This window comes from Paramormyrops kingsleyae, chromosome 16 (assembly GCF_048594095.1).
Source record: "Paramormyrops kingsleyae isolate MSU_618 chromosome 16, PKINGS_0.4, whole genome shotgun sequence".
NCBI lineage: Eukaryota > Metazoa > Chordata > Actinopteri > Osteoglossiformes > Mormyridae > Paramormyrops > Paramormyrops kingsleyae.
Genome location: NC_132812.1, coordinates 2,089,155 through 2,115,539, shown reverse-complemented (window position 1 = coordinate 2,115,539; position 26,385 = coordinate 2,089,155). Strand labels below are relative to the sequence as shown.

General features: G+C 46.0%; 1 protein-coding gene across 3 annotated transcripts in view; it reads left to right on the top strand.

Moving 5' to 3' along the window:
- The window catches only part of LOC111837630 (uncharacterized), a 194,101-nt gene that overhangs the window by 122,864 nt on the left and 44,852 nt on the right, over positions 1–26,385 (top strand). For all 3 annotated transcript variants that reach the window (XM_072700891.1, XM_023799843.2, XM_072700892.1), the window contains one exon: positions 17,645–18,091. In XM_072700891.1, the coding sequence (XP_072556992.1) occupies positions 17,645–18,091 (447 nt within the window). The remainder of the gene's footprint in view (positions 1–17,644; positions 18,092–26,385) is intronic.

Here is a 26,385-nt window from a genome sequence, read left to right as displayed (position 1 = left end):
ATATATAGACATAGTTTATTGGTGACTTCATGTGTCAGGAACTCGAGAGTTTCTTTCACAGAGGCGTGGCATGGTGCAGGCAGGAAAGTAGGTGGATGATCCACTGGCGGCTACACAGGAACAGAAAACACTGGGAATACTACAAAAACAAACAGACCACAAGTGGTCAAAACTGAAAAGGGGTACAAAGTAATTAATAAGAACAAAATAATCTACGAAGGCAACCAAAAATAGCACACCGGCAGCCAAAAATAGCACACCGGCAATGACTCCACAATGAATAGAGCAGGCTACTGATACAGAGGGCTAACAAGAATAACACAGGACAGGTGAGGACAATTAACAAGGGCTGGCAAAACAGGCATCAGGTGAAATGAATAATTAAATCAAGGAACTCAGAAACTAACAGGGAAACTAAGAAACAGGATATACCAAAGACAAGTAATACATAAGCACAAGCACATAGCAAAGCACAAAACAAAAACGCAAACCATAAAACTCAGGAAGTAGAAAAAACTAATGCAAAAGGAAACACTAGGGAGAAAATCTACTAAACACAAAAACAGAGGAGAGTGGACTTGAACACACGACAGAGGAATTAGTAGCCATATGCTCAGCTCATTGAGCCATGCAGCAGTCTAAGGAGGAGGAATAACACACTAAAGACTTTGACAAGGGGGAGGACAGGATGGCCAGTGACATCTGCTGGCCAAATGGGGAGGAGACACGAAAGGCTGGGACAGATGGGTGCAAAGCCTGACATTCATGCTTGTCAAAGTTTCCACTTTTTAACAACTGTATAAACTTCTGTTATTTTTATGCAAATCGACTCAGGTGAAATAATGTACTCCCACTAATTTCCACCAATGGCTACGAGTTCTAGTATTTTAACCAATATTAAAGTAGGCATTTGGCTGTACAGCATCAAGACCTGTTAGAATCTTATATACCTGGATCATGTCCCCTCTTAATCTCCTTTGTACGAGGCTGAACAGATTCAGCTCAGCTAACCTCTCCTCATAAGACATTCCTCTTAGACCAGGAATCATTCTTGTAGCCCTACACTGAACCATTTCCAAGGCAGCAATGTCCTTTTTAAAGTATGGTGACCAAACCTGCACACAATATTCTAGGTGGGGGTCTTACCAAGGAATTGTATAATCGTAGCATCACCTCCCTAGACTTACTCCATACACCTAGAGATGTAACCCAACATCCTATTGGCCTTTTTAATTGCTTCCCCACACTGGCGAGAGTGGGACATGGAAGCATCAACATACACACCAAGGTCTTTCTCATAATCAGTTACCTTTATTTCAGTGGAACCCACAAAATATCTGTACTTTATATTTCTGCTCCCTGAATGGATTACCTTACATTTATTTACGTAAAATTTCATCTGCCAGGTATCAGCCCAGTCGCTAATTAAATGAAGATCCTGTAGTAGCCTCTGTGCTGCTAATTTAGTATCTGCTACACCACCCACCTTGGTGTCGTCTGCAAATTTAACCAGTTTACTGTATGTATTGGTGTCAATATCATTAATGTAAATTAAGAACAATAATGCTCCTAAAATTGAACCCTGCGGTACCCCACTATGAACGCAGGCCCACTGTGACATTGTGCCTCTAATAACTACCCGCTGTCTCCTGTCTGTTAACCAGTTTTTGATCCAAGCTGCTACAGTTCCTAAAATCCCTGCAGCTTTGAGCACAAGCAAGAACCGTTTGTGGGGAGAACATCAAAGGCCTTCTGGAAATCTAAGGAGATCACGTCGTAGGCCTTTTTGTGATCAATTTCTCTTGTAGCTTCCTCAAAGAAGTAGATTAGTTAAACAGGACCTACCTCTCCTAAATCCATGTTGGCCATCCCTCAGAATGTTATTTGAATCCAGGTAATCTACCATTTTCACTTGGTTTATAGCTTCCATTACCTTTCCAGTTATGCAAGTTAAACTGATTGGCCTATAGTTTGCTGGATTACTTCTATCCCCTTTTTTGAATAGGGGTGTTATATTAGCATGCTTCCAATCTGAAGGTACCACACCAGTCGATAAGGATTTCTGAAATAGTAATGTTAAAGGTTGGCTAATAATATCCCTCATCTCTTTTAAAACTATGGGTAAGATGCCATCAGGGCCCTGTGATTTATTTATTTTGAGCTTATCTAGGCTTAGTACCTCAGCCTCAGTTATACATATATTGGTCATAGACGACGCTGTATTTGTACTAAATGGTGTCAGGTTACTGTGAACACCCGTGTAAAATAATCATTAAAGTCATTTATTATATCAATTTAATTTTCAATTATAAGACCCTTACTATCCTGCAGATTAGTCATTTCAGCTTTTAGAGCTCTTTTGGAGTTAAAATATTGGAAGAAACTTTTAATGTCATCCTTAGCCTCCAATGCAATCTTCCTTTCTACATTCCTCTTAGTGAGTCTAATGTTAATCTTTAACTCAACCTGTAGACTTAGATACTCCTGCTTTATTTTGAAATCCTTAGTTAATTTCCATTTGTAGAAGAGAGCCCTTTTCCTCCTGACTTTATTCTTAATTTCCAGAGTAAATCACCTTAGCTGCAGTTTCCTAGGTCTAGTTTTGCTGGAAACAGGTATGAAGTCCTCTTGCACTTGCAACAACATGCTTTTAAAAAATTCCCATGCCTCTTCAACAGTTTTACTGTTTAACTCCATCCAGTTTACAGTTTCTAGTTTCAGTCTCATTCCATTAAAGTTAGCCTTCCTAACATTGTATATTTTCGTTTTGGACTTTGCTCTTCGGACACTAAAATGAACCTCAAATTTAATCATGTTGTGATCACTACTGTCCAGTGGTTCTAAAACCTTTAATTTTCAAATCCTATCTTGGTTGGCACCTCCCCTGGTAGGGGTATTAACAAACTGAGTAAAAAAACAATCCTGTACTAATTCCATCATCTCAAGTTAATTTACAGAAGAGCCAGAGACTGTGTCCCACTATATCCCAGGTAAATTAAAATCACCCAGAACCACATAATTTTTATTACTCCTAATCCTGATATCGTCATATAACATTCTGCTCTCCTCTGCAGCTACATTAGGTGCTCTGTAACAAACACTGACAATTAGGCCATTTGAGTTTTTAGCATCTAGTTTTACCCATACAGCTTCTGTACTTTTATTTTTATCAGTGAGCTCCCTTGCCTGCAAGTTCTCTTTTACGTATACTGCAACACCACCTCCCTTCTTGCCTGTCCGGTCTCTACGGGACAACGTGTAACCATCCATATTATATTCTTCTCCATTATTGAAACTGATCCATGTTTCAGTTATTCCTATAATGTCGTAAGAGTCTGATGAAATTGATGAAAATCATGAATTTTGTTTCTAATACTCCTAGCATTTAAGTACAGACCGCAAAGGGTAGGCCTTTTACAGTGCCCACTTTTAATATTAATTGGGGCTTTCTGTCTCCCCCCATCTATATTCATAACTAACCTCCCTGCCCCCCCCAGTCCGTAGTTTAAACATTCCTCAACTACTCTAAACATATGCCTCCCCAATACACTGGTTCCCCTCTGGTTCAGATGCAACCCATCCAGCTTGAACAGGTCCTACCTGTTTCAGAAGGTCTTCCAGTGCCCCATAAACCTAAACCCCTCTTTCCTACACCATCTTTTTAGCCACGTGTTTAATCTCCTTATCTCAGCTAGCTTAGCCTGGCTTGCACGTGGCATGGGAAGTATTCCAGAGAATACCACCGTGGATGTTCTGCTTCTAAGCTTATCCGCGACTTCTATAAATTTATACTGCAGAACAGCCCACCTGCCCTTCCCTATGTTGTTGGTGCCAACATGCACCACGACCACTGGATCCATCCTGGCTGAGGCCAAAAACCTGTGCACACGATTCAGAAGGTCCCCTACCTGGGTACCAGGCAGGCAAGACACTGTACGGGACCCTCTATCACGGGTGCAATATAACTGTCTACACCTCTAAGAATTGAATCCCCTACTACTATGACCTCCCTCTTCCTGCGAGGAGGGGGCTCCTCAGTGCCCAAGGACCCTCCTGCCTCCCCAGTCTCATCCGGCTCTAAAGCTGGAAGCACCTGAAAGTGGTTAGACACAGTCACTTCAGGTGATGCCGCCTCTGTAAACCATGTATGCCCTTTTCTACGTCTATGATCTACGTTCACCCAGCTCTCTCGACCTCTCTGCCCTTCATTCTCCCCCCTCCCCACTTGTGACGTGTATCTCCCTAGAAGGCGTATTAACTCTCTCCTCTAACTCATTGTTGTGTCGGATGAGAGTCAGTTGCTCCTCGAGGTCACGAACCTTGACCATGAGTGAGTCCACTAACTTACATCGCTCGCAGATGAAGTCCGACTGGATGCAAACATCCAGAAGGGCAAACATCTTGCAAACACAACACTACACTAAGCTGGCCCCATAATTAACTAGCTCACTATGACCCAGTTCTTCTTTACTCCCAGCCCAGTATATTTATATAACGTATTTAACTTTTACTTGATTTAACGTATAGTTAATATAATAAAATGCAGAGTACAATAAAACACTCATTTAAGACTTGCGTTAAAACAGAACTTTTTAAAGTATCTGATATGGTCAACAACCTTAGAAACCTTAGAAATTAAACTTTTAAAATAACCAAATTAACAATAACTTACCCAATGATAACTTCCTACTGAATCACGTTTAACTAAAATAAAGCGAAGTTGCTCTTGGGAGGCCGAAAAACGACAAAAAGAAAAACCCTCTCAAAGCAGGCTACTGCTGAAGTGGGAAAAAAGAGAAAAATGGCCTCCCGGCCTCGATTAGCGACTGAGAAAAGCTCAGGAGCAACTGTCCTTTTCCGAGTTAATGTTACCGATATTAGGGCGCTTTTTCACTGCACAAAGTACGGTACTTTCGGTAAGGTACTTTCGCTTTTCCATTGACTTCCAGTTGAGTACCAGTACCGAAAGTTCCAGTACTGAAAGTGCCAAACCAACTGGGGTACTTCTTTGGTACTTCGGGGTGGGACTTGCAAAAGTATTTGCTGTTGATTGGTTATGCAAATGGCCTGCCGCTGTAACACAAATTACAACTGCCATCTTTTGAAACACACAGCAAACAGTGAGAAACAAAATAAAAAGCAGTAGAAACAAAAATATAAATAAGGAAAATGGAAGAATGGACAAACGAGGAAACACAGGCTTTAATCGCCATATGGTCGGATGAACATTTACATTTACATCATTTGGCAGACGCCCTTAGCCAGAGCGACTTACATAAGTGCTTTAAGACTCCACAATGAATTTCCCGATACTAGCTCAATAAAACCAAGGCTATGAATACCATCGATCTAATACTCTGTTGGAAAAGTGCTTTTTTTTTAATTTTTTTATTAAGTAATGCAAGTATAATGCCAGAAGTGCTAATTCAGGTATTTCTGGAAAAGGTGTGTTTTAAGTTGTCTTTTGAAGACATTCAGTGACTCAGCTGTTTGGACATCTAGGGGGAGTTCATTCCACCAACTTGGTGCCAGAACAGAGAAGAGACTGAGGAGAGAGGTGTGTCTTCCTTGTGCCTTGAGGGGTGGTGGGACCAGTCGAGCAGTGCTGGAAGATCGGAGAGATCGTGGTGCAGTGCGGGGTGTGATGAGGTCTTTTAGGTAGGATGGAGCCAGATCATTTTTGGCTTTGTATGCGAGCATCAGTGCTTTGAATCTGATGCGGGCAGCCACAGGAAGCCAGTGTAGGGAGCGTAGCAAAGGAGTGGTGTGGGAGAACTTGGGGAGGTTGAAAACAAGTCGAGCAGCTGCATTCTGAATCAGTTGGAGGGGACGAATGACGCTCAGTGGTAAACCCGCTAGGAGCGAGTTGCAGTAGTCAAGGCGGGAGATGACGAGGGACTGAATGAGTATCTGGGTAGCCTGTGTGGAAAGAAATGGACGTATCCTTCTGATATTAAACAGGAGAAACCGACAAGAGCGGGAAACGTTGGCGATATGAGGGGAAAAGGACAGACGATTGTCCATGGTAACCCCAAGGTTGCGAGCAGAAACCGAAGGACGGATCAGGGAGTTGTCGAGGGAGATCGCAAGGTCCAGGAGGGGGGATGAGTCAGCGGGGATGTACAGCAGTTCCGTTTTACTAGGGCTGAGTTTCAGTTGGTGAGCGGTCATCCAAGATGAGATATCAGCTAGACATGCAGATATCTTAGTGGAGACATGAGTGTCTGAAGGAGGGAAGGAGAGGATGAGTTGAGTGTCATCTGCATAGCAGTGGTAAGAGAAGCCATGAGAGGATATAAGAACATAAGAACTATACAAACGAGAGGAGGCCATTCGGCCCATCGAGCTCGCTTGGGGAGAACTTAACTAATAGCTCAGAGTTGTTAAAATCTTATCTAGCTCTGATTTAAAGGAACCCAAGGATTCAGCTTGCACTACGTTATCAGGAAGACTATTCCATACTCTGACTACACGCTGTGTAAAGAAGTGCTTCCTTAAATCCAGTTTGAAATGTTCTCCCGCTAATTTCCACCTATGGCCACGAGTTCTTGTATTTGAACTAATGCTGAAGTAACTATTTGGTTGAACAGCATCCAAACATGTTAGAATCTTATAGACCTGGATCATGTCCCCCCTCAGTCTCCTTTGCTTGAGGCTGAACAGATTTAGCTCAAATAACCTTTCCTCGTATGACCTCACCAAGAGATTTGGTATAGAGGGAGAACAGGAGTGGCCCAAGAACTGAGCCCTGAGGGACGCCAGTGAAGAGACTACGTGGGGTAGATGTGAGTCCTTTCCATGTCACTCTGTATGATCGGCCTTCGAGGTAGGATGCAAGCCATTGCCAAGCCAAACCACCAATGCCAAGACTCCTAAGGATGGATAGGAGAGTCTTGTGGTTAACCGTGTCAAATGCTGCTGATAGGTCAAGAAGGATGAGGACAGATGACAGTTTAGCTGACCTAGCAGCATGCAGCTTCTCAGTTACTGCTAAGAGGGCAGTCTCTGTGGAGTGAGCTGCTTTGAAGCCAGACTGATTAGGATCCTGGAGGTTGTTCTGAGAGAGGTAAAGAGAGAGCTGGTTGTAGACTGTGCGTTCGAGGATTTTTGAAAGGAAGGAAAGAAGCGATACTGGACGGTAGTTGCAAGTGTCCGAGGGATTTAGAGTGGGTTTTTTCAAGATGGGAATGACCCTGGCTATTTTGAATGCTGTTGGTACATGACCGGAAGTTATGGAGCCATTAATGATAGTGGTGATGAAGGGGAGAAGGTCCAGAGAGATTGTCTGGAGCAATGTGGAAGGGATTGGATCCAGTGGGCAGGTGGTAGGGTTGGAAGATGAGTTGACTTTCATGATCTCATCAACTGTAAGACTGGAAAACTGGGTCAGTAAGGGGGAAGGGAAATCCTGGGTGTGTAGTGTAGTGGATGGGGAGGGAGAGAATGTCTGACAGATTTCGCCAATCCTTTCGTCAAAGAAGGTGGCAAAGTCTTCAGCAGTCAGGGAGGATGGAGCAGGAGGAGTTGGAGGGTTGAGTAGTGATGAAAAGATATTATGGAGTTTACGGGGATCATGTGAGGATAGCTCAAGTTTTTCCTTATAAAAGGCAGTTTTAGCTGCAGTCACATCCAAAGAGAATTTGGATAGAAGAGTATGGTAGGAAGACAGATCTGCATCAAGTTTAGATTTCTTCCATGTCCTCTCTGCTACCCGCAATTCCCTTCGGTTGCTGCGTAATGCAGCTGAAAGCCAAGGAGCAGGGCGAGTTTTCCTGGGGTTAAGAGACAGTGGACAGAGGTGATCAATGGATGAGGAAAGTGAGGAGAGAAGAGTATCAGTTGCAGGTTCCAGTGCAAGGGAGGAAAAGGAGTTAAGGTCAGGAAGATAGGACAGGGTGCAGGAAGCAACAGATGAAAGGGAGACAGAGTGGAGGTTTGGTCTAGTGGGCAAGAAATGTTGAAAGCCAGGATTGGGTATGACAGGAAGGGTGATGGTAAAGGATACCAAGTGGTGATCAGAAATGTGAAGAGGAGTAATGGTGATGTCGGTGGCTGGAGAGGGGCGGCTGAAAACCAGGTCGAGAACATTACCTCCTTTGTGTGTTGGAGAGCAGTTGTTGGATGTCAGAGAAAAGGAATAGAGAAAAGGGAGGAGACCAGAAGAAAGGAGCTTGTCATGGGGGAGATTGAAGTCACCAAGGAGAATGAGAGAGGAGCTGTCAGTGGGGAAGAGACTGAGGAGAGTATCCAGCTCCTCTAGAAAGTGGCCTAGGGGGCCAGGAGGGTGGTAGACAACAATGATAAGAATATTGAATGGAGAGGAAACTGCAACTCCATGGAATTCAAAGGATGAAATGTTGAGCTGGGGGAGAGAGGGGTGTGAAGCACCAGTTCCGAGGGAGTAACAGATCTGTGCCACCGCCCCTGCCAGTCTGGCATGGAGAGTGAGAGAAAGCATAAGCAGAGGAGAGAGCAGCTGGTGTAGCTGAGTTCTCTGGGGATATCCAGGTCTCAGTTAGAGCCAGAAAGTCAAAGGAATGGTGGGAAGCAAAGGCGGAAATGAAATCAGCCTTCTTTACAGCAGACTGGCAATTCCAGAAACCGCCCAACACCCGACGTTGGGACTGGGATGACAGGGGAGGGTAGATAAGATTACTGGATGTGCGGCGCCTGGATGTTGGATGGGATCTTCTAGATCTAAGAGATAGGTGGACTGGGATAGGTCTGAGGCACATGTCTGCAGTGATGGTGTGAGTTCGCAAAATTGAGAACAGAATAGAAAGGATAGAATGAGAAGTAACAGATTAACTGCGTTTGTCTCTAACTCACCTTCAATATAACTCAGTTAGCCCCACCCCTAATTTACACCTTCAGCGAGACCGAAACTACACTTGATTGACTACCTGAAACTACTGATTAACAGAAACTAGCAGACACTTCAACAGTTTCAACTGAGTCCAAGACAGAAAGTAAACAAAGACAGAGTCCTACCTTACTAGCAGAGAAGAAATTCAAATCAGAGCTTGAAGCACACCAAGAACAGACCATATTAAACATTACATAACAATAAACCGCATTTTCCAGCCTAAACTGTTAGTTTTAATTTTGCGTTGTTTTTTAAAAAAATATATATATAATTTAAGCTGTGCTTTGTGACGATGTCAGTCAGGGGCGGTCACTGATGATGTCATTTGGCGCCGGTACCATTTTTTACGGCAGTGGACAACCAACACGAAAGAAGTACCATACTTTCGGCACTTTATGGAAGTACCGAAAGTACGGAACCTGGTGTGGTGGAAAAACGCCCTTAGATATTACCCCCGCGGGTGTTTGTAGCAAAGGTACACGGACAGAAACACAGCTGACGCGACATCCGCAGCTGTCGGTAACACTCACGCTGTTTATTAACAAAGACAAGCACTCATGCCGACCGAAAAAAAAAGAACTAGTGATGGGAAGTTTGACTCAATTAACTGATTCGATTCTTTCGAACTGTCCGTTGTAATGAATCAATTCTAAAATCGACACCTTATCATGTTGGAGGGGTTTGCATGTTCCAATGATCCCAGGAGCTAAGTTGTCTGAGGCTTTATGCCCCTGGTAGGGTCACCCAAGGCAAACAGGTTCAGGGTGAGGACCCAGACGAAGTTTGGCTCATAAGACCCCTAATGATGCACAAAATAATGGAACCATGGTTTCCCTTGCCTGGACGCGGGTCACCGGGGCCCCCCCCAGAGCCAGGCCTGGGGGTGGGGCTCGATGGCAAGCACCTGGTGGCCAGGCCTGCACCCATGGGGCCTGGTCGGGCACAGCTGGGCAATAGTCGAAGGCAGGGACCTTGGCGGTCTGATCCTCAGCTGCAGAAGCTAGCTCTTGGGACATGGAATGTCACCTTTCTGAAGGGGAAGGAGCCTGAGCTGGTGCGCGAGGCTGTGAAGTTCCGGCTAGACATAGTCGGGCTCACCTCGACGCATGGCCTGGGCTCTGGAACCAGTCTCCTCGAAGGGGGTTGGACCCTCTTCCACTCTCGAGTTGCTCAGGGGGAGAGGCGCTGAGCAGGGGTGGGCATACTTATTGCCCCCTGGCTGGGTGCCTGTACATTGTGTTTTACCGCAGTGGACGAGAGGGTAGCCTCCCTTCGCCTTCGGGTGGGGGGACAGGTCCTGACTGTTGTTTGCGCTTATGCATAGGGTGACCAGATAATCCATGTCAGGGAGGACACTGTGAGCTAGGACAGGAATTGTAAATTACCATTTCAATTAAACGGACCTGGATTTCACTTGAGCACTGAGTTCTGGCTGTGTGCTGATTGGTCAGTCACCTATAATCATGCATGTGTCACTAATGCTAATGTGAAACAGCTGGATGAGTTTTTCAGGCAAGGAAACAAACCAGTCAAAGCACAAGAAGAGCTGAACTATTTAGCCGAGCACAGGAGTCTTTCAATTTGAAAGTAGTTTGTAAAACCCAAAGTAGCTCAAAGTGTCCTCCCTGACATGGATTATCTGGTCACCCTACTTATGTGCCAAGTGGCAGTTCAGGATACCCACCCTTTTTAGAGTCCCTGGAAGGGGTGTTGGAGAGCACTCCTCCTAGGGACTCTCTTGATCTGCTGGGGGACTTCAATGCTCACGTGGGCAATGACAGTGAGACCTGGAGTGGCGTGATTGGGAGGAACGGCCCCCCCGATCTGAACCCGAGTGGTGTTCTGTTGTTGGACTTCTGTGCTTGTCACGGATTGTCCTTAATGAACACCATGTTCAGGCAAAAGGGTGTTCATATGTGCACCTGGCACCAAGACACCCAGGCCACAGTTCAATGATTGACTTTGTAGTCGTGTCATCAGACTTGCGGCTGCATGTCTTGGACACTTGGGTGAAAAGAGGGGCGGAGCTGTCAACTGATCACTACCTGGTGGTGGGTTGGCCTCGCTGGTGGGGGAGGAAGCCGGCCAGGCCTGGCAGGCCCAAGCGTATAGTGAGGGTCTGCTGGGAATGTCTGGCGGAATCCCCTGTCATGGGGAGTTTCAACTCCTATCTCCAGCAGAACTTCTCCCATGTCCCGGGGAGACGGGGGACATTGAGTCCGAATGGGCCATGTTCCGCACCTCCATTGTGGTAGGCGACTGACCGGAGCTGTGGCCGTAAGGTAGTCGGTGCCTGTCGCGGCGGCAATCCCTGAACCCACTGGTGGACACCAGTGGTGAGGGATGCCGTTAAGCTGAAGAAGGAGTCGTATTGGGCTTTTTTTAGCCTGTGGGACTCCAGAGGCAGCTGACAGGTACCGGCAGGCCAAGCAGGGTGCGGCTTTGGCGGTCGCTGAAGCAAAAACTCGGGTATGAGAGGAGTTTGGAAGGCCATGGAAAACAACTTCCGGACAGCTTCGAGGCGATTCTGGTCCACCATCCGGCGGCTCCAGGCAGGAAAGCGGTCAACACTGATTATGGTGGGGATGGGGTGCTGCTGACCTCAACTCGGGACATTTTGGGTCGGTGGAAGGAGTACTTCGAAGACCTCCTCAATCCCACCGACACGCGACCTTGCAAAACAGCGCTTGGATTTTACTTCTGTTGCATGAATGAGTTAGTGTATGGAGGGAAATCCCGGACATTATTCAAAAGGAATTATTAACAGAAGTAAAATCCAAGCGCTGTTTTGCAAGGTCGCGTCACACGTTATGGAAAGCGTTATCAGATCACAAAAAACAAAATATGATTCTGGCCATGCATGACTTTCCCGTCCCTTAGTCACCAGTTAGTGCTCATAGTGGCGGTGTTAGGCACTGCCCATTAAAACACATAGGGAGGGGAAACGTTACCCCAGCACGTAAAAAAAGCCGAAAACGTGATCACAGCACGTTTAAATAGATTTTATGTCGTGATGGCTGCACAAAATTCGTGAGATCGGGTTGGTTATTATTACTATTAGTATTATTAGGGCTTATGCCTACTGTCACATCCCGCTCCGTACGATCCCGATGTGTGCCACGCCCCCCTCATTGCCTCGTGTTCAGCCCTTAATGTGATCGCCTGTGTCCTATTAAGTCTAGCTTGTCTTGTGTATTTAGTCCTCGTCTGAGTCAGTCTTCCCCAGACTTGTCATTGTAGTGTTACCCTTTGTTTGCCGTCCTGCTTCCCCAGTCCTGTCCTGCCCAATAAATCCCAGCTTTACCCGACTCCCTGGCTCCGTTTCCCTGCTTCCCTGCTCGCCTTCATCCCGTACCGTGACAGAATGACAAGTCTCCACGACAACACGACGCGGGAGACCGAGCACAACCGGCTCGGTCTCCTGCAAGATTTCGTGTATTGGCGATCCCAGCCCGAGGTCCTGGAGGATCCGGTAGCCCTGGAGCTGGCCACCCGGGGCGCGGACCTCCTCAAGGAAGAGCGCCCAGCCGGACAACAGTACCCGCTGCAGAGGGCACGTAAGTGCCTTCGCCGCCTGAGCCAGCGCTTGGTGAGCAGCCGGGAGAAGCGGAGCAGAGAGCTGGCGGAAGCAACTCCAACGCTCTTCCTAGGAGCCTGCTCTCTGCTCCCCGCCTGGGAGGACACCGCCGCAACCAGCCTGGCCAGCTTCCCGCCGGAGAAGCCGCCTCCCTTAGAAGCGTACTTCTACCGGCCGGAGCGTCTGGGACACGGAGGAATACGCGCCGTGAGAGACGCTATTCCCCGGGTGCCGAGAGCCCTTAAAGGAACAGCGCCAACACACTCGGCATCCCTCCTGCCTGCTCCGGACCTGCATGCTCCGGACCTGCCCGCGGCTGCGCTGCCTGCTGCCGCCGCCGATCTGCCCGCGGCTGCGCTGCCTGCTGCCGCCGCCGATCTGCCCGCGGCTGCGCTGCCTGCTGCCGCCGCCGATCTGCCCTCGGCTGCGCTGCCTGCTGCCGCCGCCGATCTGCCCTCGGCTGCGCTGCCTGCTGCCGCCGCCGATCTGCCCGCGGCTGCGCTGCCTGCTGCCGCCGCCGATCTGCCCGCGGCTGCGCTGCCTGCTGCCGCCGCCGATCTGCCCTCGGCTGCGCTGCCTGCTGCCGCCGCCGATCTGCCCTCGGCTGCGCTGCCTGCTGCCGCCGCCGATCTGCCTGCAGCACCGCCTGCTGCAGCTGCCGCGATGCCCGCAGCACCGCCCGACCTGCCCGTCCTGCCTGTCCTCCCTGCTGCAGCTGCCGCCGCTCTGCCTGCGGTACCGCCTGCTGCAGCTTCCGCCGCCTTGTCAGTGGACCCGCCTGTCCTGCCTGCTGCAGCTGCCGCCGCTCTGCCCGCGGCACCGCCTGCTGCAGCTTCCGCCGCTTTGTCAGCGGAACTGCCTGTCCTGCCTGTCCCACCAGACCCGGCCGTCCTGCCTGCTCTGCCTGCAGTCCCTGCAGCTGCCACCACTCTGGCTGCGGCACCCGCCGCGGTGGCCCCTGCTGGCCGCGTGATGGCGGCGCCTGCCGAGGCGCCCCCTGCTGGCCGTGTGCTGACGGCGCCCGCCGAGGCGCCCCCTGCTGGCCGCGTGATGGAGGTGCCCGCGACGGCGCCCCCTGCTGGCCACGTGATGGCGGCGCCCATCCTGCCGGCACCTGAACTGCCTGTCTCGCCTGTCCTGCCGGCACCTGAACTGCCTGTCTCGCCTGTCCTGCCGGCTCCTGAACTGCCTGTCTCGCCTGTCCTGCCGGCTCCTGAACTGCCTGCCTTGCCGGCTCCTGAACTGCCTGAGGTGGCCGCGGTGGCGCCCCCTGCTGGCCGTGTGATGGTGGCGCTCCCTGCTGGTCACGTGCTGGCGGCGCTCGCCGAGGCGCCCCCTGCTGACCGTACGCCTGAGGCGCCGACCCAGGCGGCCCCTGCTGGTCGCACGCCTGCTGCTGCCTCCGTTCTGCCTGAGGCGCCCCCTGCTGGCCACACACCCGCGGCTTCGTCCGAGGCCGCCTCTCCCGTCCTGCCCGCGGCCCTGCCTGAGGCCGCCTCTCCAGTCCTGCCCGCGGCCCAGGCCGCCTCTCCAGTCCTGCCCGCGGCCCTGGCTGCCCCGCCCGCGGCCCTGACTGCCCCGCCTGCGGCCACGCCCGCGGCTCTGGCTGCCCCGCCTGTTGCCTCCTTAGAGGCCCTGACTCCCTCGCCGTTACCCCGGCAAGGCCAACGCCCCACAGGACCCCGCCTGTCGGTGTCCCGTAAGGGAAGGGGACATAGGCGTCGGGTCCGGGTCCCGCCCTCCCTGCCCCCTGGCTCGCCCGTTCAGCCCCTGGCTGTAGCTCGGTGGCTGCCTGCGGGTCCTCCGGCTCGGGGTCGGCGGTCGCCGCCGGGTCCCCCCCTGGATCCTCGGTGCCGGTCCTCGGTCCCTCCTCCGGCTCCATGTCGGTCGCCTCCGGGCCCCCCTGCTCCGGCTTGGCGTCGGACGGCGCCTTTGCCGGCTCCGGCTGCGCCTCCGCCTGCCGCGGCTTCCCCCTCCTGCCTGCCTTCACTGGTGTTCCCTCCTGCTCCCTCCGTGTCCCCTCCGTCACTCCCTCGTCCCGTTCCCTTGGCCCCTGGGTGGTCCCCTTTGGTTCCCTTCTCCCTCTTGCCTGCGGCCCCTCCGGCCGCTGCCCGTCGCCCGCCTGGGCTCCCTCGGGCTCCCCTTTGTCCCCCTTCCGTTCCGGTTTGGTCTCCCCTGTCGTCTCCTCCTCCCTTCGTCCCGCCTGTCTTTGTTCCTGGTCCCTCTGTTCCTCCTCTGTGCACTCCTGGCCCCTTCGTGTCGCCTGTGGGTGTCCCCTCTGTGTCCCCCTTCTCGGTTTGCCTGTCTGCGTTCCCCGTCCTCTGTCGTGTCCTGTCCTTCTTCTCGTCCTTGTTCTTGTTCTGCGTCTCCGTTCTGTTCCCTGTTTTTGGTTGACGTTCTGTTTTGTTTTCCAGGTCCTGTTTTCCCGGTTCGTCTCGTCCGTCGCCTCTCCTCTGGCGCGCCCGGTGTGCGCGCCTTTGGGGGGGGGTTCTGTCACATCCCGCTCCGTACGATCCCGATGTGTGCCACGCCCCCCTCATTGCCTCGTGTTCAGCCCTTAATGTGATCGCCTGTGTCCTATTAAGTCTAGCTTGTCTTGTGTATTTAGTCCTCGTCTGAGTCAGTCTTCCCCAGACTTGTCATTGTAGTGTTACCCTTTGTTTGCCGTCCTGCTTCCCCAGTCCTGTCCTGCCCAATAAATCCCAGCTTTACCCGACTCCCTGGCTCCGTTTCCCTGCTTCCCTGCTCGCCTTCATCCCGTACCGTGACACCTACTGTATGTAAGAACAATATTAAACATGACCTAACAGGAGTGCTTTGGCTAAATTTGAGATTATTGCCAAATAAATATATTATTGCCAAGTAAATATACAGATATATAGTAACTAGGCTGGTGTTGTTGTTATCATTATTATCGTTATTATTATTATGTGTATTATTATCACATTTTCTTTTGAAGAAGTCATCTGATTTATCTTTTAAATGTGCATGTTTTGTTTCCAAATGCCGACGTAATTTCGATGGTGTCATAGCCTCGTTACTTAGCATAGCTTGGCAGATGACACAAATTGGTTTCGTGGGGGAACTTTCGCCAGAAATAAATACGAATTTAATGTATGAAATGTCGTAATTTCGAGTAAATGGGCAATGATTTTTTTTGCCTCTGGCTCATCCTGTAAGTCGGCATCATTTGATGGACGCTTCCGAAAGAAAGAATCCAGATTCACTTGCTTTGAACACGCCATGATTTATTGACAGCTCTCGTAACACGTGTATATCTGTGAAAAGTTTGGAGTGAATGAGACAAAGGGCGGGAACGCTGAACATTTTAGAATGCTGAAACAAGGGGCGGGATGTGAAGGCGGGGGGCAGGAAGGGGCACGCAGTGACAGCAGCGCTGAGATCAGACCTGACCTAACTGAATTTTGATTGGTGCAGAAGCGAGGCCCTCGCAGGAACCCTCTCATGGACCGGCACCAGTCCGCGGCCCATAGTTTGAGAAACGCTGCTCTAACACATATAAAATGAATATGATAAAAACTTTACCTGTGTCGCTTTTTACATCTTTTCAAAATAATATAACTGCCCTTACCTAAATGTAATAGCGATTAAAGTGATCAGTTTTTTTTTTTGCTATTTATGTGAAAGTGAGGCTTTTATGTTATTACTGGTGTGGGTTTAGGATTAATTTCACAAGATTAGTCAATCAAAACCAATACTAAATCAATGAGCACTAAAACATGACATAAACAAGACTGTATTATGAGTTTTATGGCTTTTTTGGGGTGACAGCAAGTGTGCTGACTTGAGGATTACTGACCGTCCCATTGTTTTCTTGATGCCAATGCGATGGCCCATTAACAAAAAAAAATAAGGTGTGATACGCCGAAGTATGTCACTGCAGGCAGTTAAAGGAGGTTGAAAAATGCTGGTGGTTCTTTTAATAAAGCAAGGTCCATAAAGACATGGTTGAGTGAGTTTGGTATGGAAAAACTTGACTTGCTTGCACCGAGTTCTGACCTCAACCCCATCAAACACTTTTGGGATGATCTAGGACGGAGATAGTCAGTCAGGCCTTTACGTCCAACATCAGTGCCTGACCTCACAAATGCCCTCTTGGATGAATGGGCAAAATTCCTACAGACACACTCCAAAATCTTGTGGAAAACCTTCCCAGAAGAGCAGCAGCTGTTATAGCTGCAAAGGGTGACCAACTCCATATTGATGCCTATGGATTTAGAATGAAATGTCATAAAAATTCCTGTATGTGTAATGTCCACGTGTCCCTGTGCTTTTGTCCATATTGTGTGTGTGTGTGTGTGTGTGTGTATGTGCATTGATTAGGTTTATATCACATTGTGGGGACCGCATTCAAAAATAGAAATTTGTCCCGTGCCATACTCTACTGCCATAGGTCCCGCTGGAATGTAGACCTCTACTTTGGTTGATTCCTGCTTTTGCCGTAGATGATCTGCTCACAGGCTTTCACTTCTTGCCCGAGCAGATCTATTTCCATCTGCAAGGAAGTGTTTTTTCTACTACCTGGCAAATCCACCATTATAATAGCTATCCGCCAAGGTATGAGTGTACCTGACTCTTAGAGGGAATGACACTGATTGGTTTATAGCATGTTACACCACAGACACACCTATGACTAATGACAAAATTAAGTACATCCCTTTATCACCATGCACCTGGCGCTAAACTAGCAAAAGTGGGTTGGCCATGCCCTAAAAGAACTTGCATCATGTGCTTCAGACCATGCACTTAGTTAAAATGCATCCCATTGCCTCCACATTGAATCAGGAAACAGAATCTTCATATGCACTGTTGAAATAAAAGCTCGAAATTTAAAGTGTCGATTATCATATCATATAAACCAGCAAAAGTCACAGATTCTTTAAATGCTATAAATGCTATAAGGAATAAAGATCAGCCTGTATAGAGAGTAAAGAGATAAGCTCAGCACTTAAAGTTTTAGGCTGAAATTTAAGGAGATCATAATTTCGTCTTTCATCTGTCACAGTTACTATGATCCCTTTAATGTTCTTAAAATGTCTTTCATATTGACATAGAGGTCAGAAGTGTATATGAATTTAAAAGGATTTGAAGCTTTATGACTGAATGACATAATTTTTTTAATGTAAATAAAACACAAAATTATGTACTTTTCCTTAACCATTGTTCATATTGTCTTACAGAATGTCTGAAAGGCATTTCAACTCGAAGGAAGCCATCAAATTCCTGGTCAATCTCTTCATTCAAGCTGCAGAGTGTGACAAAGAGACAGGAGAGAGGAAACTGCAGCTCCTCTCATCAGTCTGCAGTTATTCCTCTTTCCCTTTTGTTGGTGACACAAACAGTGATGATGATTCAAAAAAACAGAGTGACTTTCTGCTGGATATGTACTCACTTTTGCAGGATTCTGAGTATCAATCATTTAAGCATGTTCTGCTGGCATTGCAGCCAGTTTATCAATCAGCTCCTGCAGTTTGGGTTATAGACCTCTCTAACAGGAAGGCGTCCATCCTCATTGAAGTCCTGGAATTCCAGAGAGTGAAGAAACCAGTAAAGCTTGTTAGCTGGTCAGATGAAGAGAATGAGCTAAAAAGTTTTCTCCAGTGTTTGCCCTACGTTTCTCAGCTGGGGTAAGTTTCTTCCTTTTGAAGGTAGAAGTTATATCAGCTGTTTGCAATTGCGTGGAATTATGTTTATATTACATTGTGGGAACCAAATGTACCCCACAATGTGATAAAAACTTGTTTTTCGATGTTGTGGGAACCATTTTTCGGGTCCCCACAAAGATCTGTGAATGCATTTAAAAAACTAATAATGCCAAAAGTCTCGTATTTTGTTTGGTTACTTATGGTTAAGGTTAGGGGTGGGTAGGAGTTAAGGTCGTCATGTTGGGGTTAGAGTTTTCCTCATAGAGTTGGAGAGTCCCCACATAGATATAATTACAAACATGTGTGTGTGTGCGTGCATGTGTGTGTATGAATGTTTTTATAATTGTTACATTATGGGGACCAGATTTCCCCATGATGTGATAAGAACCTTTTTAACATGTGGGACACTTTTTTTGTCCCCACAAGGATTATCTCAATCTTATAAAAATCAGTATGTCAGACTTTTAATGAGTCCATGGTCATTTTTGTATACCCTTCCACCAGAAAATATTTAGATAAAACTTATTTTATTGTTTCAAACAAAACCATGAATGAAACTGATTATGTAAATTAAACAGATTTTTCAACAAAATCAAGATTACTTCAAAATGATCAATCAAAGCGACAGTGGTCATTTTATTTTGTGATTTACATCATTCCTATGATGAAAAATGGCCAGAACACTCAGGTCCCTAATTCAAGTATAACATTTAGTTACAACATTAATGATTTCAGTAGCCAAAATAGATAGAAAACCATGTCAGAATTTACAGTTACAAAAGTTTGGGCAAGTTAATGCATGACCAATTATTGTAATAGCCTATTGAGAAAGAGAGAGAGTGCCTCAAGGTCATTTGGGTCATCCAGAAGACTGTGCAAGGAAGGCTTCATCATTCAGTACCTGCTGTTTCATTATTGAACAGACTACCTTTTTCACCTTTTACACCAAACGTGCCAAAAAAACACCTCCATGATTATCTCCATATGGTGAAGTAAAAGCCCATTTTATTCTATCATGGGTAAGGGTACTTTGGATTTGCTGATATTAGGATGAATTCTTTGGGAATGAAGCATCTATTTAAATTTAAAGTATACCACGAGTTCAACTCATCTAACCATCTCTGCCATGTTTTGCCTATCTTCAATGGGACTCTTTCATCCCAACCTAGCTTTGTATTGCACAGCTCTTGCAGGATTTGCTTTGCATAAAGAATCACCAGTACCAGGAAATACAGGCAATCATAAAGAGAACTCACTATAGACAGAATGCCATGCCTGATTGTCCAGTGAGGTTTGGTGACAATACTAAGGGTGAATGCATCCTGTTCCACATCCTGCTGAACTTCCAAGGCCCTTTCCATGGGAAGTTGTTCTCTGCTGAGGTCCAGTGTCTTTAGACCTATTCTCCTCAGTAATGACAGACTAGATAGAACAGTAATTACTTATCCATTTATTGAGTTTGAACCCTCACACTCTATGGCACATACCTCGGTGTGCTGTTGGTAAATAGATATAGCTTCCTTCACTGTGTCGACAGATTTGAGGCAGTAAATAATGGAAGTTTTGTTTGAGTGTGTTTGTGGCATCCTTTGGGTAATTCTTTTGATTATCCTCTGCAGTCTTCAACAGAGAAAGTGTGCAAAGTTACACACAATTTTGTTTTTCATGGATGATAGTCTCCATGGTGTGGTACATACCACACTTTTCAATTTTCTGGTTCCAGCTGGGCCAGAGGTATGACTTCTCATATTGTTTTACAAGAATGACATTCATAAAATCAGTGTATTCTCAAAAGAATAAGTCCTCTTTTAAATTCTTTCAGAAGATGTTGTGCTCTTTGCTGGACTATGTGCTTGTTAGTAGGCATACTCACATTAAGCTTGTGAAATTGCAACTTCAAATGGTAATGTCCATTTTTGAGCTGTGCTGAAGATGAGACCATAAACTGTTAGTCTTTCACAGACATTTCTCTCTTTTCATTGTACTGCTGCTTCACAAAATCCTGATTATACAGTCTAATTAACAGTTCTTCCAAGCTAGCTATGGAAACATAATTGACCTGCACTGATGGAAGGTTACATCCATCACCATGACTGAGTAGGCTAATAATGACCCATCCAGGGAGTGTTTTCACTGTGTACTACCCACACTGTTTATTACTCTCCAGTGTTCCAATGCTTTTGGAGCATTTACACCAATGGGCAGCACTACACTAGCATCTATTGGTGTCAAATCAACATCCCTGTGGTAAGGCCATTTTCTGATGTCTTCTTCTTTGGGAATGTTGTCTTTGGTGACTGGGATCATTTTTTGCAAATATACATAAAGCTCCTTCAGGTAAGAACTTCCGTTTAATGCAGAGATTTTGTAGCTGGTTTCAGGTTTCTCCTGACCCAAGGTTTTAAGAAGTATGTCCACTTTCTTTCCAGTTGCCTTCAACTGCCTCATCAGTGCTTCCAAACAAAAGGCTGCAGAGCTACCTGATTTAAGGAAAGTGAATGTCTCCATGACTTTGGTTCTCTTTTCCAGTTTCACCTTCACTGGCACTATACAGTAGTTAGGGCACAATCCTTCAACCCAGCATCATATGGCTACCAGTACCCAAGGACGCTAAAGCACTGGACATTGATTCTGGTTTGGTACTGAGGGATTTTCTTAGATTTTTTTTTGTTTCATTATGCAGGATACTTAGCTGACTCTGATGATAAGTGTGGCACAACATTTGCTTTTGACAGGTCTTACTCATGTGTCCATTTCCCAAACAACCAAAACAAAGGACATTGGCTTTCAGGAATTCTACCGTTTTTGATTGGGTTTCTGTTTAAAATCATCACAGGACTCCATTACCACAAAACAAGCAAGGCTTTGTGAATGAAGTAATGAAGTGAGATTAATTGATTTTTGTTTGTAGTTGGATTTCATTTTACTGTCTGTCTGTCCTGAGACTGACGTGATTGTAGTGGTAAAACTACTCCCCTCACTGGCAGGTTGAAGCTGGATTTTGAATTGTTGGCTTTCTTTCAGAAGTTCTTTTATTGCTCATTGTATTTAGAATTTCTGCAAAGGTGAAAACTGGTTAACAGACAGGAAGCAGCGGGTAGTTATTAGAGGCACAATGTCGCAGTGGGCCTGCGTTCATAGTGGGGTACCGCAGGGTTCAATTTTAGGAGCGTTATTGTTCCTAATTTACATTAATGATATTGACACCAATACATACAGTAAACTGGTTAAATTTAAAAGGTGGGTGGTGTAGCAGATACTAAACTAGCAGCACAGTGGCTACAACGGGATCTTGATTTAATTAGCGACTGGGCTAATACCTGGCAGATTAAATTTTACGTAGATAAATGTAAGGTAATCCATGCAGGGAGCAGAAATATAAAGTACAGATATTTTATGGGTTCCACTGAAATAAAGGTAGCTGATTATGAGAAAGACCTCGGTGTGTATGTTGATGCTTCCATGTCCCACTCTCGCCAGTGTGGGGAAGCAATTAAAAATGCCAATAGGATGTTGGGTTACATCTCTAGGTGTGTGGAGTTTAAGTCAAGGGAAGTGATGCTAAGATTATACAATTCCTCGGGATGATCTTACCAAGAAGATAGAATATTGTTTGCAGGTTTGGTCACCATACCTTAAAAAGGACATTGCTACCTTGGAAAAGGTTCAAATTAAGGCTACAAGAATGATTCCTGGTCTTAGAGGAATGTCTTATGAGGAGAGGTTAGCTGAGCTGAATCTGTTCAGCCATGCGCAAAGGAGATTAAGGGGGGACATGATCCAGGTATATAAGATTCTAACAGGTCTCGATGCTGTTCAACCAAATGGCTACTTTAATATTAGTTTAAATACTAGAACTCGTGGCCATTGGTGGAAATTAGCGGGAGAACATTTTAAACTGAATTTGAGAAAACACAGTGTATAGTTAGAGTATGGAATAGTCTTCATGCTGGTGTAGTGTAAGCTTTTTGTTGAAAAGCATTCCTTTAATGTTGTAGAATAGTGAATTGTTAATGTTTGTTGTATATTTGTTGCAGCTTTGTGTGCTGTGTAATTTCGAGCACAGATGGCAGTGTCACTTTTGAGCGAGAGGATGCTGCATCATCACTCGCGGTAAAAAAAAAAGGAGATTAGAGGTGGAAGAAAAGGGTGCTAAAAGAATGTGGTGCTAAAACGAAAAACTAGTTTATGTATTGCAGCGGTTTATTATTTTTCAGTAAAGTCAATTTAAAACGGAAACTTCGTTCATATTTTCCACCTACGAAGAAGGTACGGTTAAGTTCACAATAGGCTTTCCTGTGGTGAACTGTTCCAAATAGTACAGCCGCATGTTTTCAGTTTCATTTTCAATGCCTTATTCACAAGCTTTCATGATGGATCAGTATTGAAGCGGGTTGCCATCAAAAACAGGAATTTCTCTGGCAGGAAGAAGAGAGAGTTCTTGCTGCTTGATCAACAACTCAGTTATTTCATTTTACCTGAGAGCATCTGAGCATTTTTGCCCAGTTGAGCTGATCAATCATCATAACTATGATTGAAAAAATGGGCCTTTTGGTTCCCTTTTATTAGAAGGTGTTGATGCATGAGGTGTATGTGGGGGTGCCTTTGGGAAAGATGATGCCTTTGATTTTGTAGGAACTGTAAATAGATTCTCAGGGGAACCGTTTTCTTGTTAAATTACCAAGCTTGCCTCTCCACGTACCAATCAATTTAAGTTTCTTTCCATATTCAACAATCAGTTCAGAATCCATTTTGTCTTGGAAATATTATATTCGTAATACAAATTTATTTTTTCCAAAACAACAGCAGATTTGCAGACATCTTACAGCGTAGCCTAGACACATCATCAGTGATGTAACCTGGGGTCATTGGGTGTTTCGGGTCTTTGAACACCATACATCATAAATGGCGCCTCGCCCAGGCGACCCAGCCAGGGGTGATCAGACCTTGGCTTGTGTCTAGGTAGCTTGTGTGGTCATTTTGATCTATAGCCATCTTGATGCTTTATCAGTGGCATCAGTGATGTTCCTGATGGCTTTCTTGTTGTTCGGTCCCCTAATCTCCAGCTCCTTGCGGGCCCTGTAAAATGACTAGCCGGCAAATCCTTGGCAGCTGACCTCAGTGGGGTAGCAACAGGTCTTCCATCCCCTGCTTTGGCATTTACTTACAAGTTCCTCATACTTGGTCCTCTTTCTCTCGAATGCCTCTCCTATCCAGTCTTCCCAGGGTACCATCAATTCCAGCTTGACCTCCTGCCTTGATGACTGTGACACAAGAACCATGTCAGACCTAAGCATGGTCATGGCGATGGTGTCTGGGAACTTCATCTGTCTGTCCAGGTCAACCTTCAGCAGCCAATCTCGGGCTGTTGCCAGAAGCCCCCTATTGTGTATGTGTGGTGTTGGGCCTTCTCTCTTGTCTTAACAAAAGTGATAACCTCTTCACTTGTTGTTGCTGCCTACTGAGAGAAATACCTGCACTGATGGCTTCTGCCATAACCCTCAGCACCTGGTCATGGCACCACCAATAACACCCCTCTCCCAAGGCTTTTGGACAACAACTTTCCTCTTCCCTGGCACAGTGGACATGTGTGGGTTTCTGCCAGACCCCAGGAGAAAAGATTTGTTGGGCTTGGGAGGACATCATAGACTGACTGGATAAGGAATTTGATCTGGCATGGCTAAGCTTTTCACAACTCTGCTCACAAGATCTTCCACGCCCCTTGCTGTCACATCCAAACCATTCTGAAGCTGCAGATTTCCTCCACCCCAGCACAGATTTCTTCCTGGACCAGCCAGCATCTTTTCTTTCCCCAAGCATTGTTGAGGCCTTACAATGCTACCAAGCCCTGCCCGTCCTGATGACATTGCCCTCCCCCCCGTGTACTCTGCTACAGATACACTTCAGCCTGGTCAACTACCTCCTGAGCCCTCCACTTCCTACGTGTCCTCACCTCTATGCCAACTAAGGAGACTTTGATGTTACTAGATTACTTATACAGCAGTATCTCTCATGCCCGGGAAACCATGAATTCTTCCAAAAGGCTGCTAAATGGGAGTTGTAACTTATTCTTACTCCCATATAAGGCAATACTGCTGAGGCTACGTACATAAGAACATAAGAACATAAGAACTATACAAACGAGAGGAGGCCATTCGGCCCATCGAGCTCGCTTGGGGAGAACTTAACTAATAGCTCAGAGTTGTTAAAATCTTATCTAGCTCTGATTTAAAGGAACCCAAGGATTCAGCTTGCACTACATTATCAGGAAGACTATTCCATACTCTGACTACACGCTGTGTAAAGAAGTGCTTCCTTAAATCCAGTTTGAAATGTTCTCCCGCTAATTTCCACCTATGGCCACGAGTTCTTGTATTTGAACTAATGCTGAAGTAACTATTCGGTTGAACAGCATCCAAACCTGTTAGAATCTTATAGACCTGGATCATGTCCCCCCTCAGTCTCCTTTGCTTGAGGCTGAACAGATTTAGCTCAAATAACCTTTCCTCGTATGACATTCCTCTAAGACCAGGAATCATTCTTGTGGCCCTACGCTGCACCTTTTCTAAGGCCGCTATGTCCTTTTTAAGATATGGTGACCAAACCTGTACACAATATTCTAGGTGAGGTCTCACCAAGGAATTGTATAATCTTAGCATTACCTCCCTTGACTTAAACTCCACACACCTGGAGATATACCCCAACATCCTATTGGCCTTTTTTATTGCTTCCCCACACTGGCGAGAATGAGACATGGAAGCATCAACATACACACCAAGGTCTTTCTCATAATCAGCTACCTTTATTTCAGTAGGTCCCATAAAATACCTGTACTTTATATTTCTGCTCCCTACATGGAGTACCTTACATTTGTCTATGTTAAATTTCATCTGCCAGGTGTCAGCCCAGTCAATAATTAAATTAAGATCCCGCTGTAGCTGCTGAGCCGCTAGTTCAGTATCTGCTACACCACCCACCTTGGTGTCATCTGCAAATTTCACCAGTTTACTGTATATACTGGTGTCTATATCATTTATGTAAATTAGGAACAAAAGTGGTCCTAAAATTGAACCCTGCGGTACCCCACTATGAACGCAGGCCCACTGTGACATCGAGCCTCTTATAACTACTCGCTGCTTCCTATCCGTTAACCAGTTATCAATCCAAGTCGCTACAGTTCCTAAAATACCTGTCGCTTTGAGTTTAAGTGAGAGCCTCTTGTGGGGAACAACATCAAAAGCCTTTTGGAAATCTAAATAGATGACATCATAGGCCTTCTTATCATCAACTTCCTGAGTAGCTTCCTCAAAAAACTCCAACAGATTTGTTAAACAGGATCTACCTCTCCTAAATCCATGCTGGCTATCCCTCAAAATGTTATTTGAGTCCAGGTAATCTACCATTTTCTCTTTGATTATAGCCTCCATAACTTTACCAGTTATACAAGTTAGACTGATTGGCCTATAGTTTGACAAATTACTTCTATCCCCTTTTTTGAAAATGGGCGTTATGTTGGCATGCTTCCAATCAGAAGGTACCACACCTTCAGATAAGGATTTTTGAAACAGTAATGTTAAGGGTCGGCAAATAATATCCCTCATCTCTTTTAACACTATAGGTAAGATGCCATCAGGGCCCTGTGCTTTATTTATTTTGAGCTTAGCTAGGCTTTGCAAAACATCAGCTTCAGTTATATATATATTAGTTATAGACGATGTTGGATTAGTAATAAGAACTGGTAAGTTACTAGTGTCCTCGACAGTGAATACCCGTGCAAAACTATCATTGAACTCATTTACTATGTCAATGTCGTTTTCAATTATAAGACCCTTACTATCCTGCAGATTAGTAATTTCAGCTTTTAGAGCTCTTTTAGAGTTAAAATACTGGAAGAAACTTTTAACGTCATCCTTAGCCTCCAATGCGATCTTCCTTTCGACATTCCTTTTAGCTCGTCTAATGTCATTTTTTAATTCAGCTTGTAGATTTAGATACTCTTGCTTTATTATGTCATCATCAGTTATTTTCCATCTCTGGAACAAAGCCCTTTTCCTCCTTACTTTATACTTTATTTCCTTATTAAACCACCTAGGTTGCAATTTCCTAGATTTATTCTTGCTAGAAACAGGTATGAAGTCCTCTTGTACTTGCAATAATGTGCTTTTAAAAAATTCCCATGCCTCTTCAACAGTTTTGTTATTTAACTCCATCCAGTTCACAGTTTCTAGTTTTAATCTCATACAATTGAAGTTAGCCTTCCTAACATTATATATTTT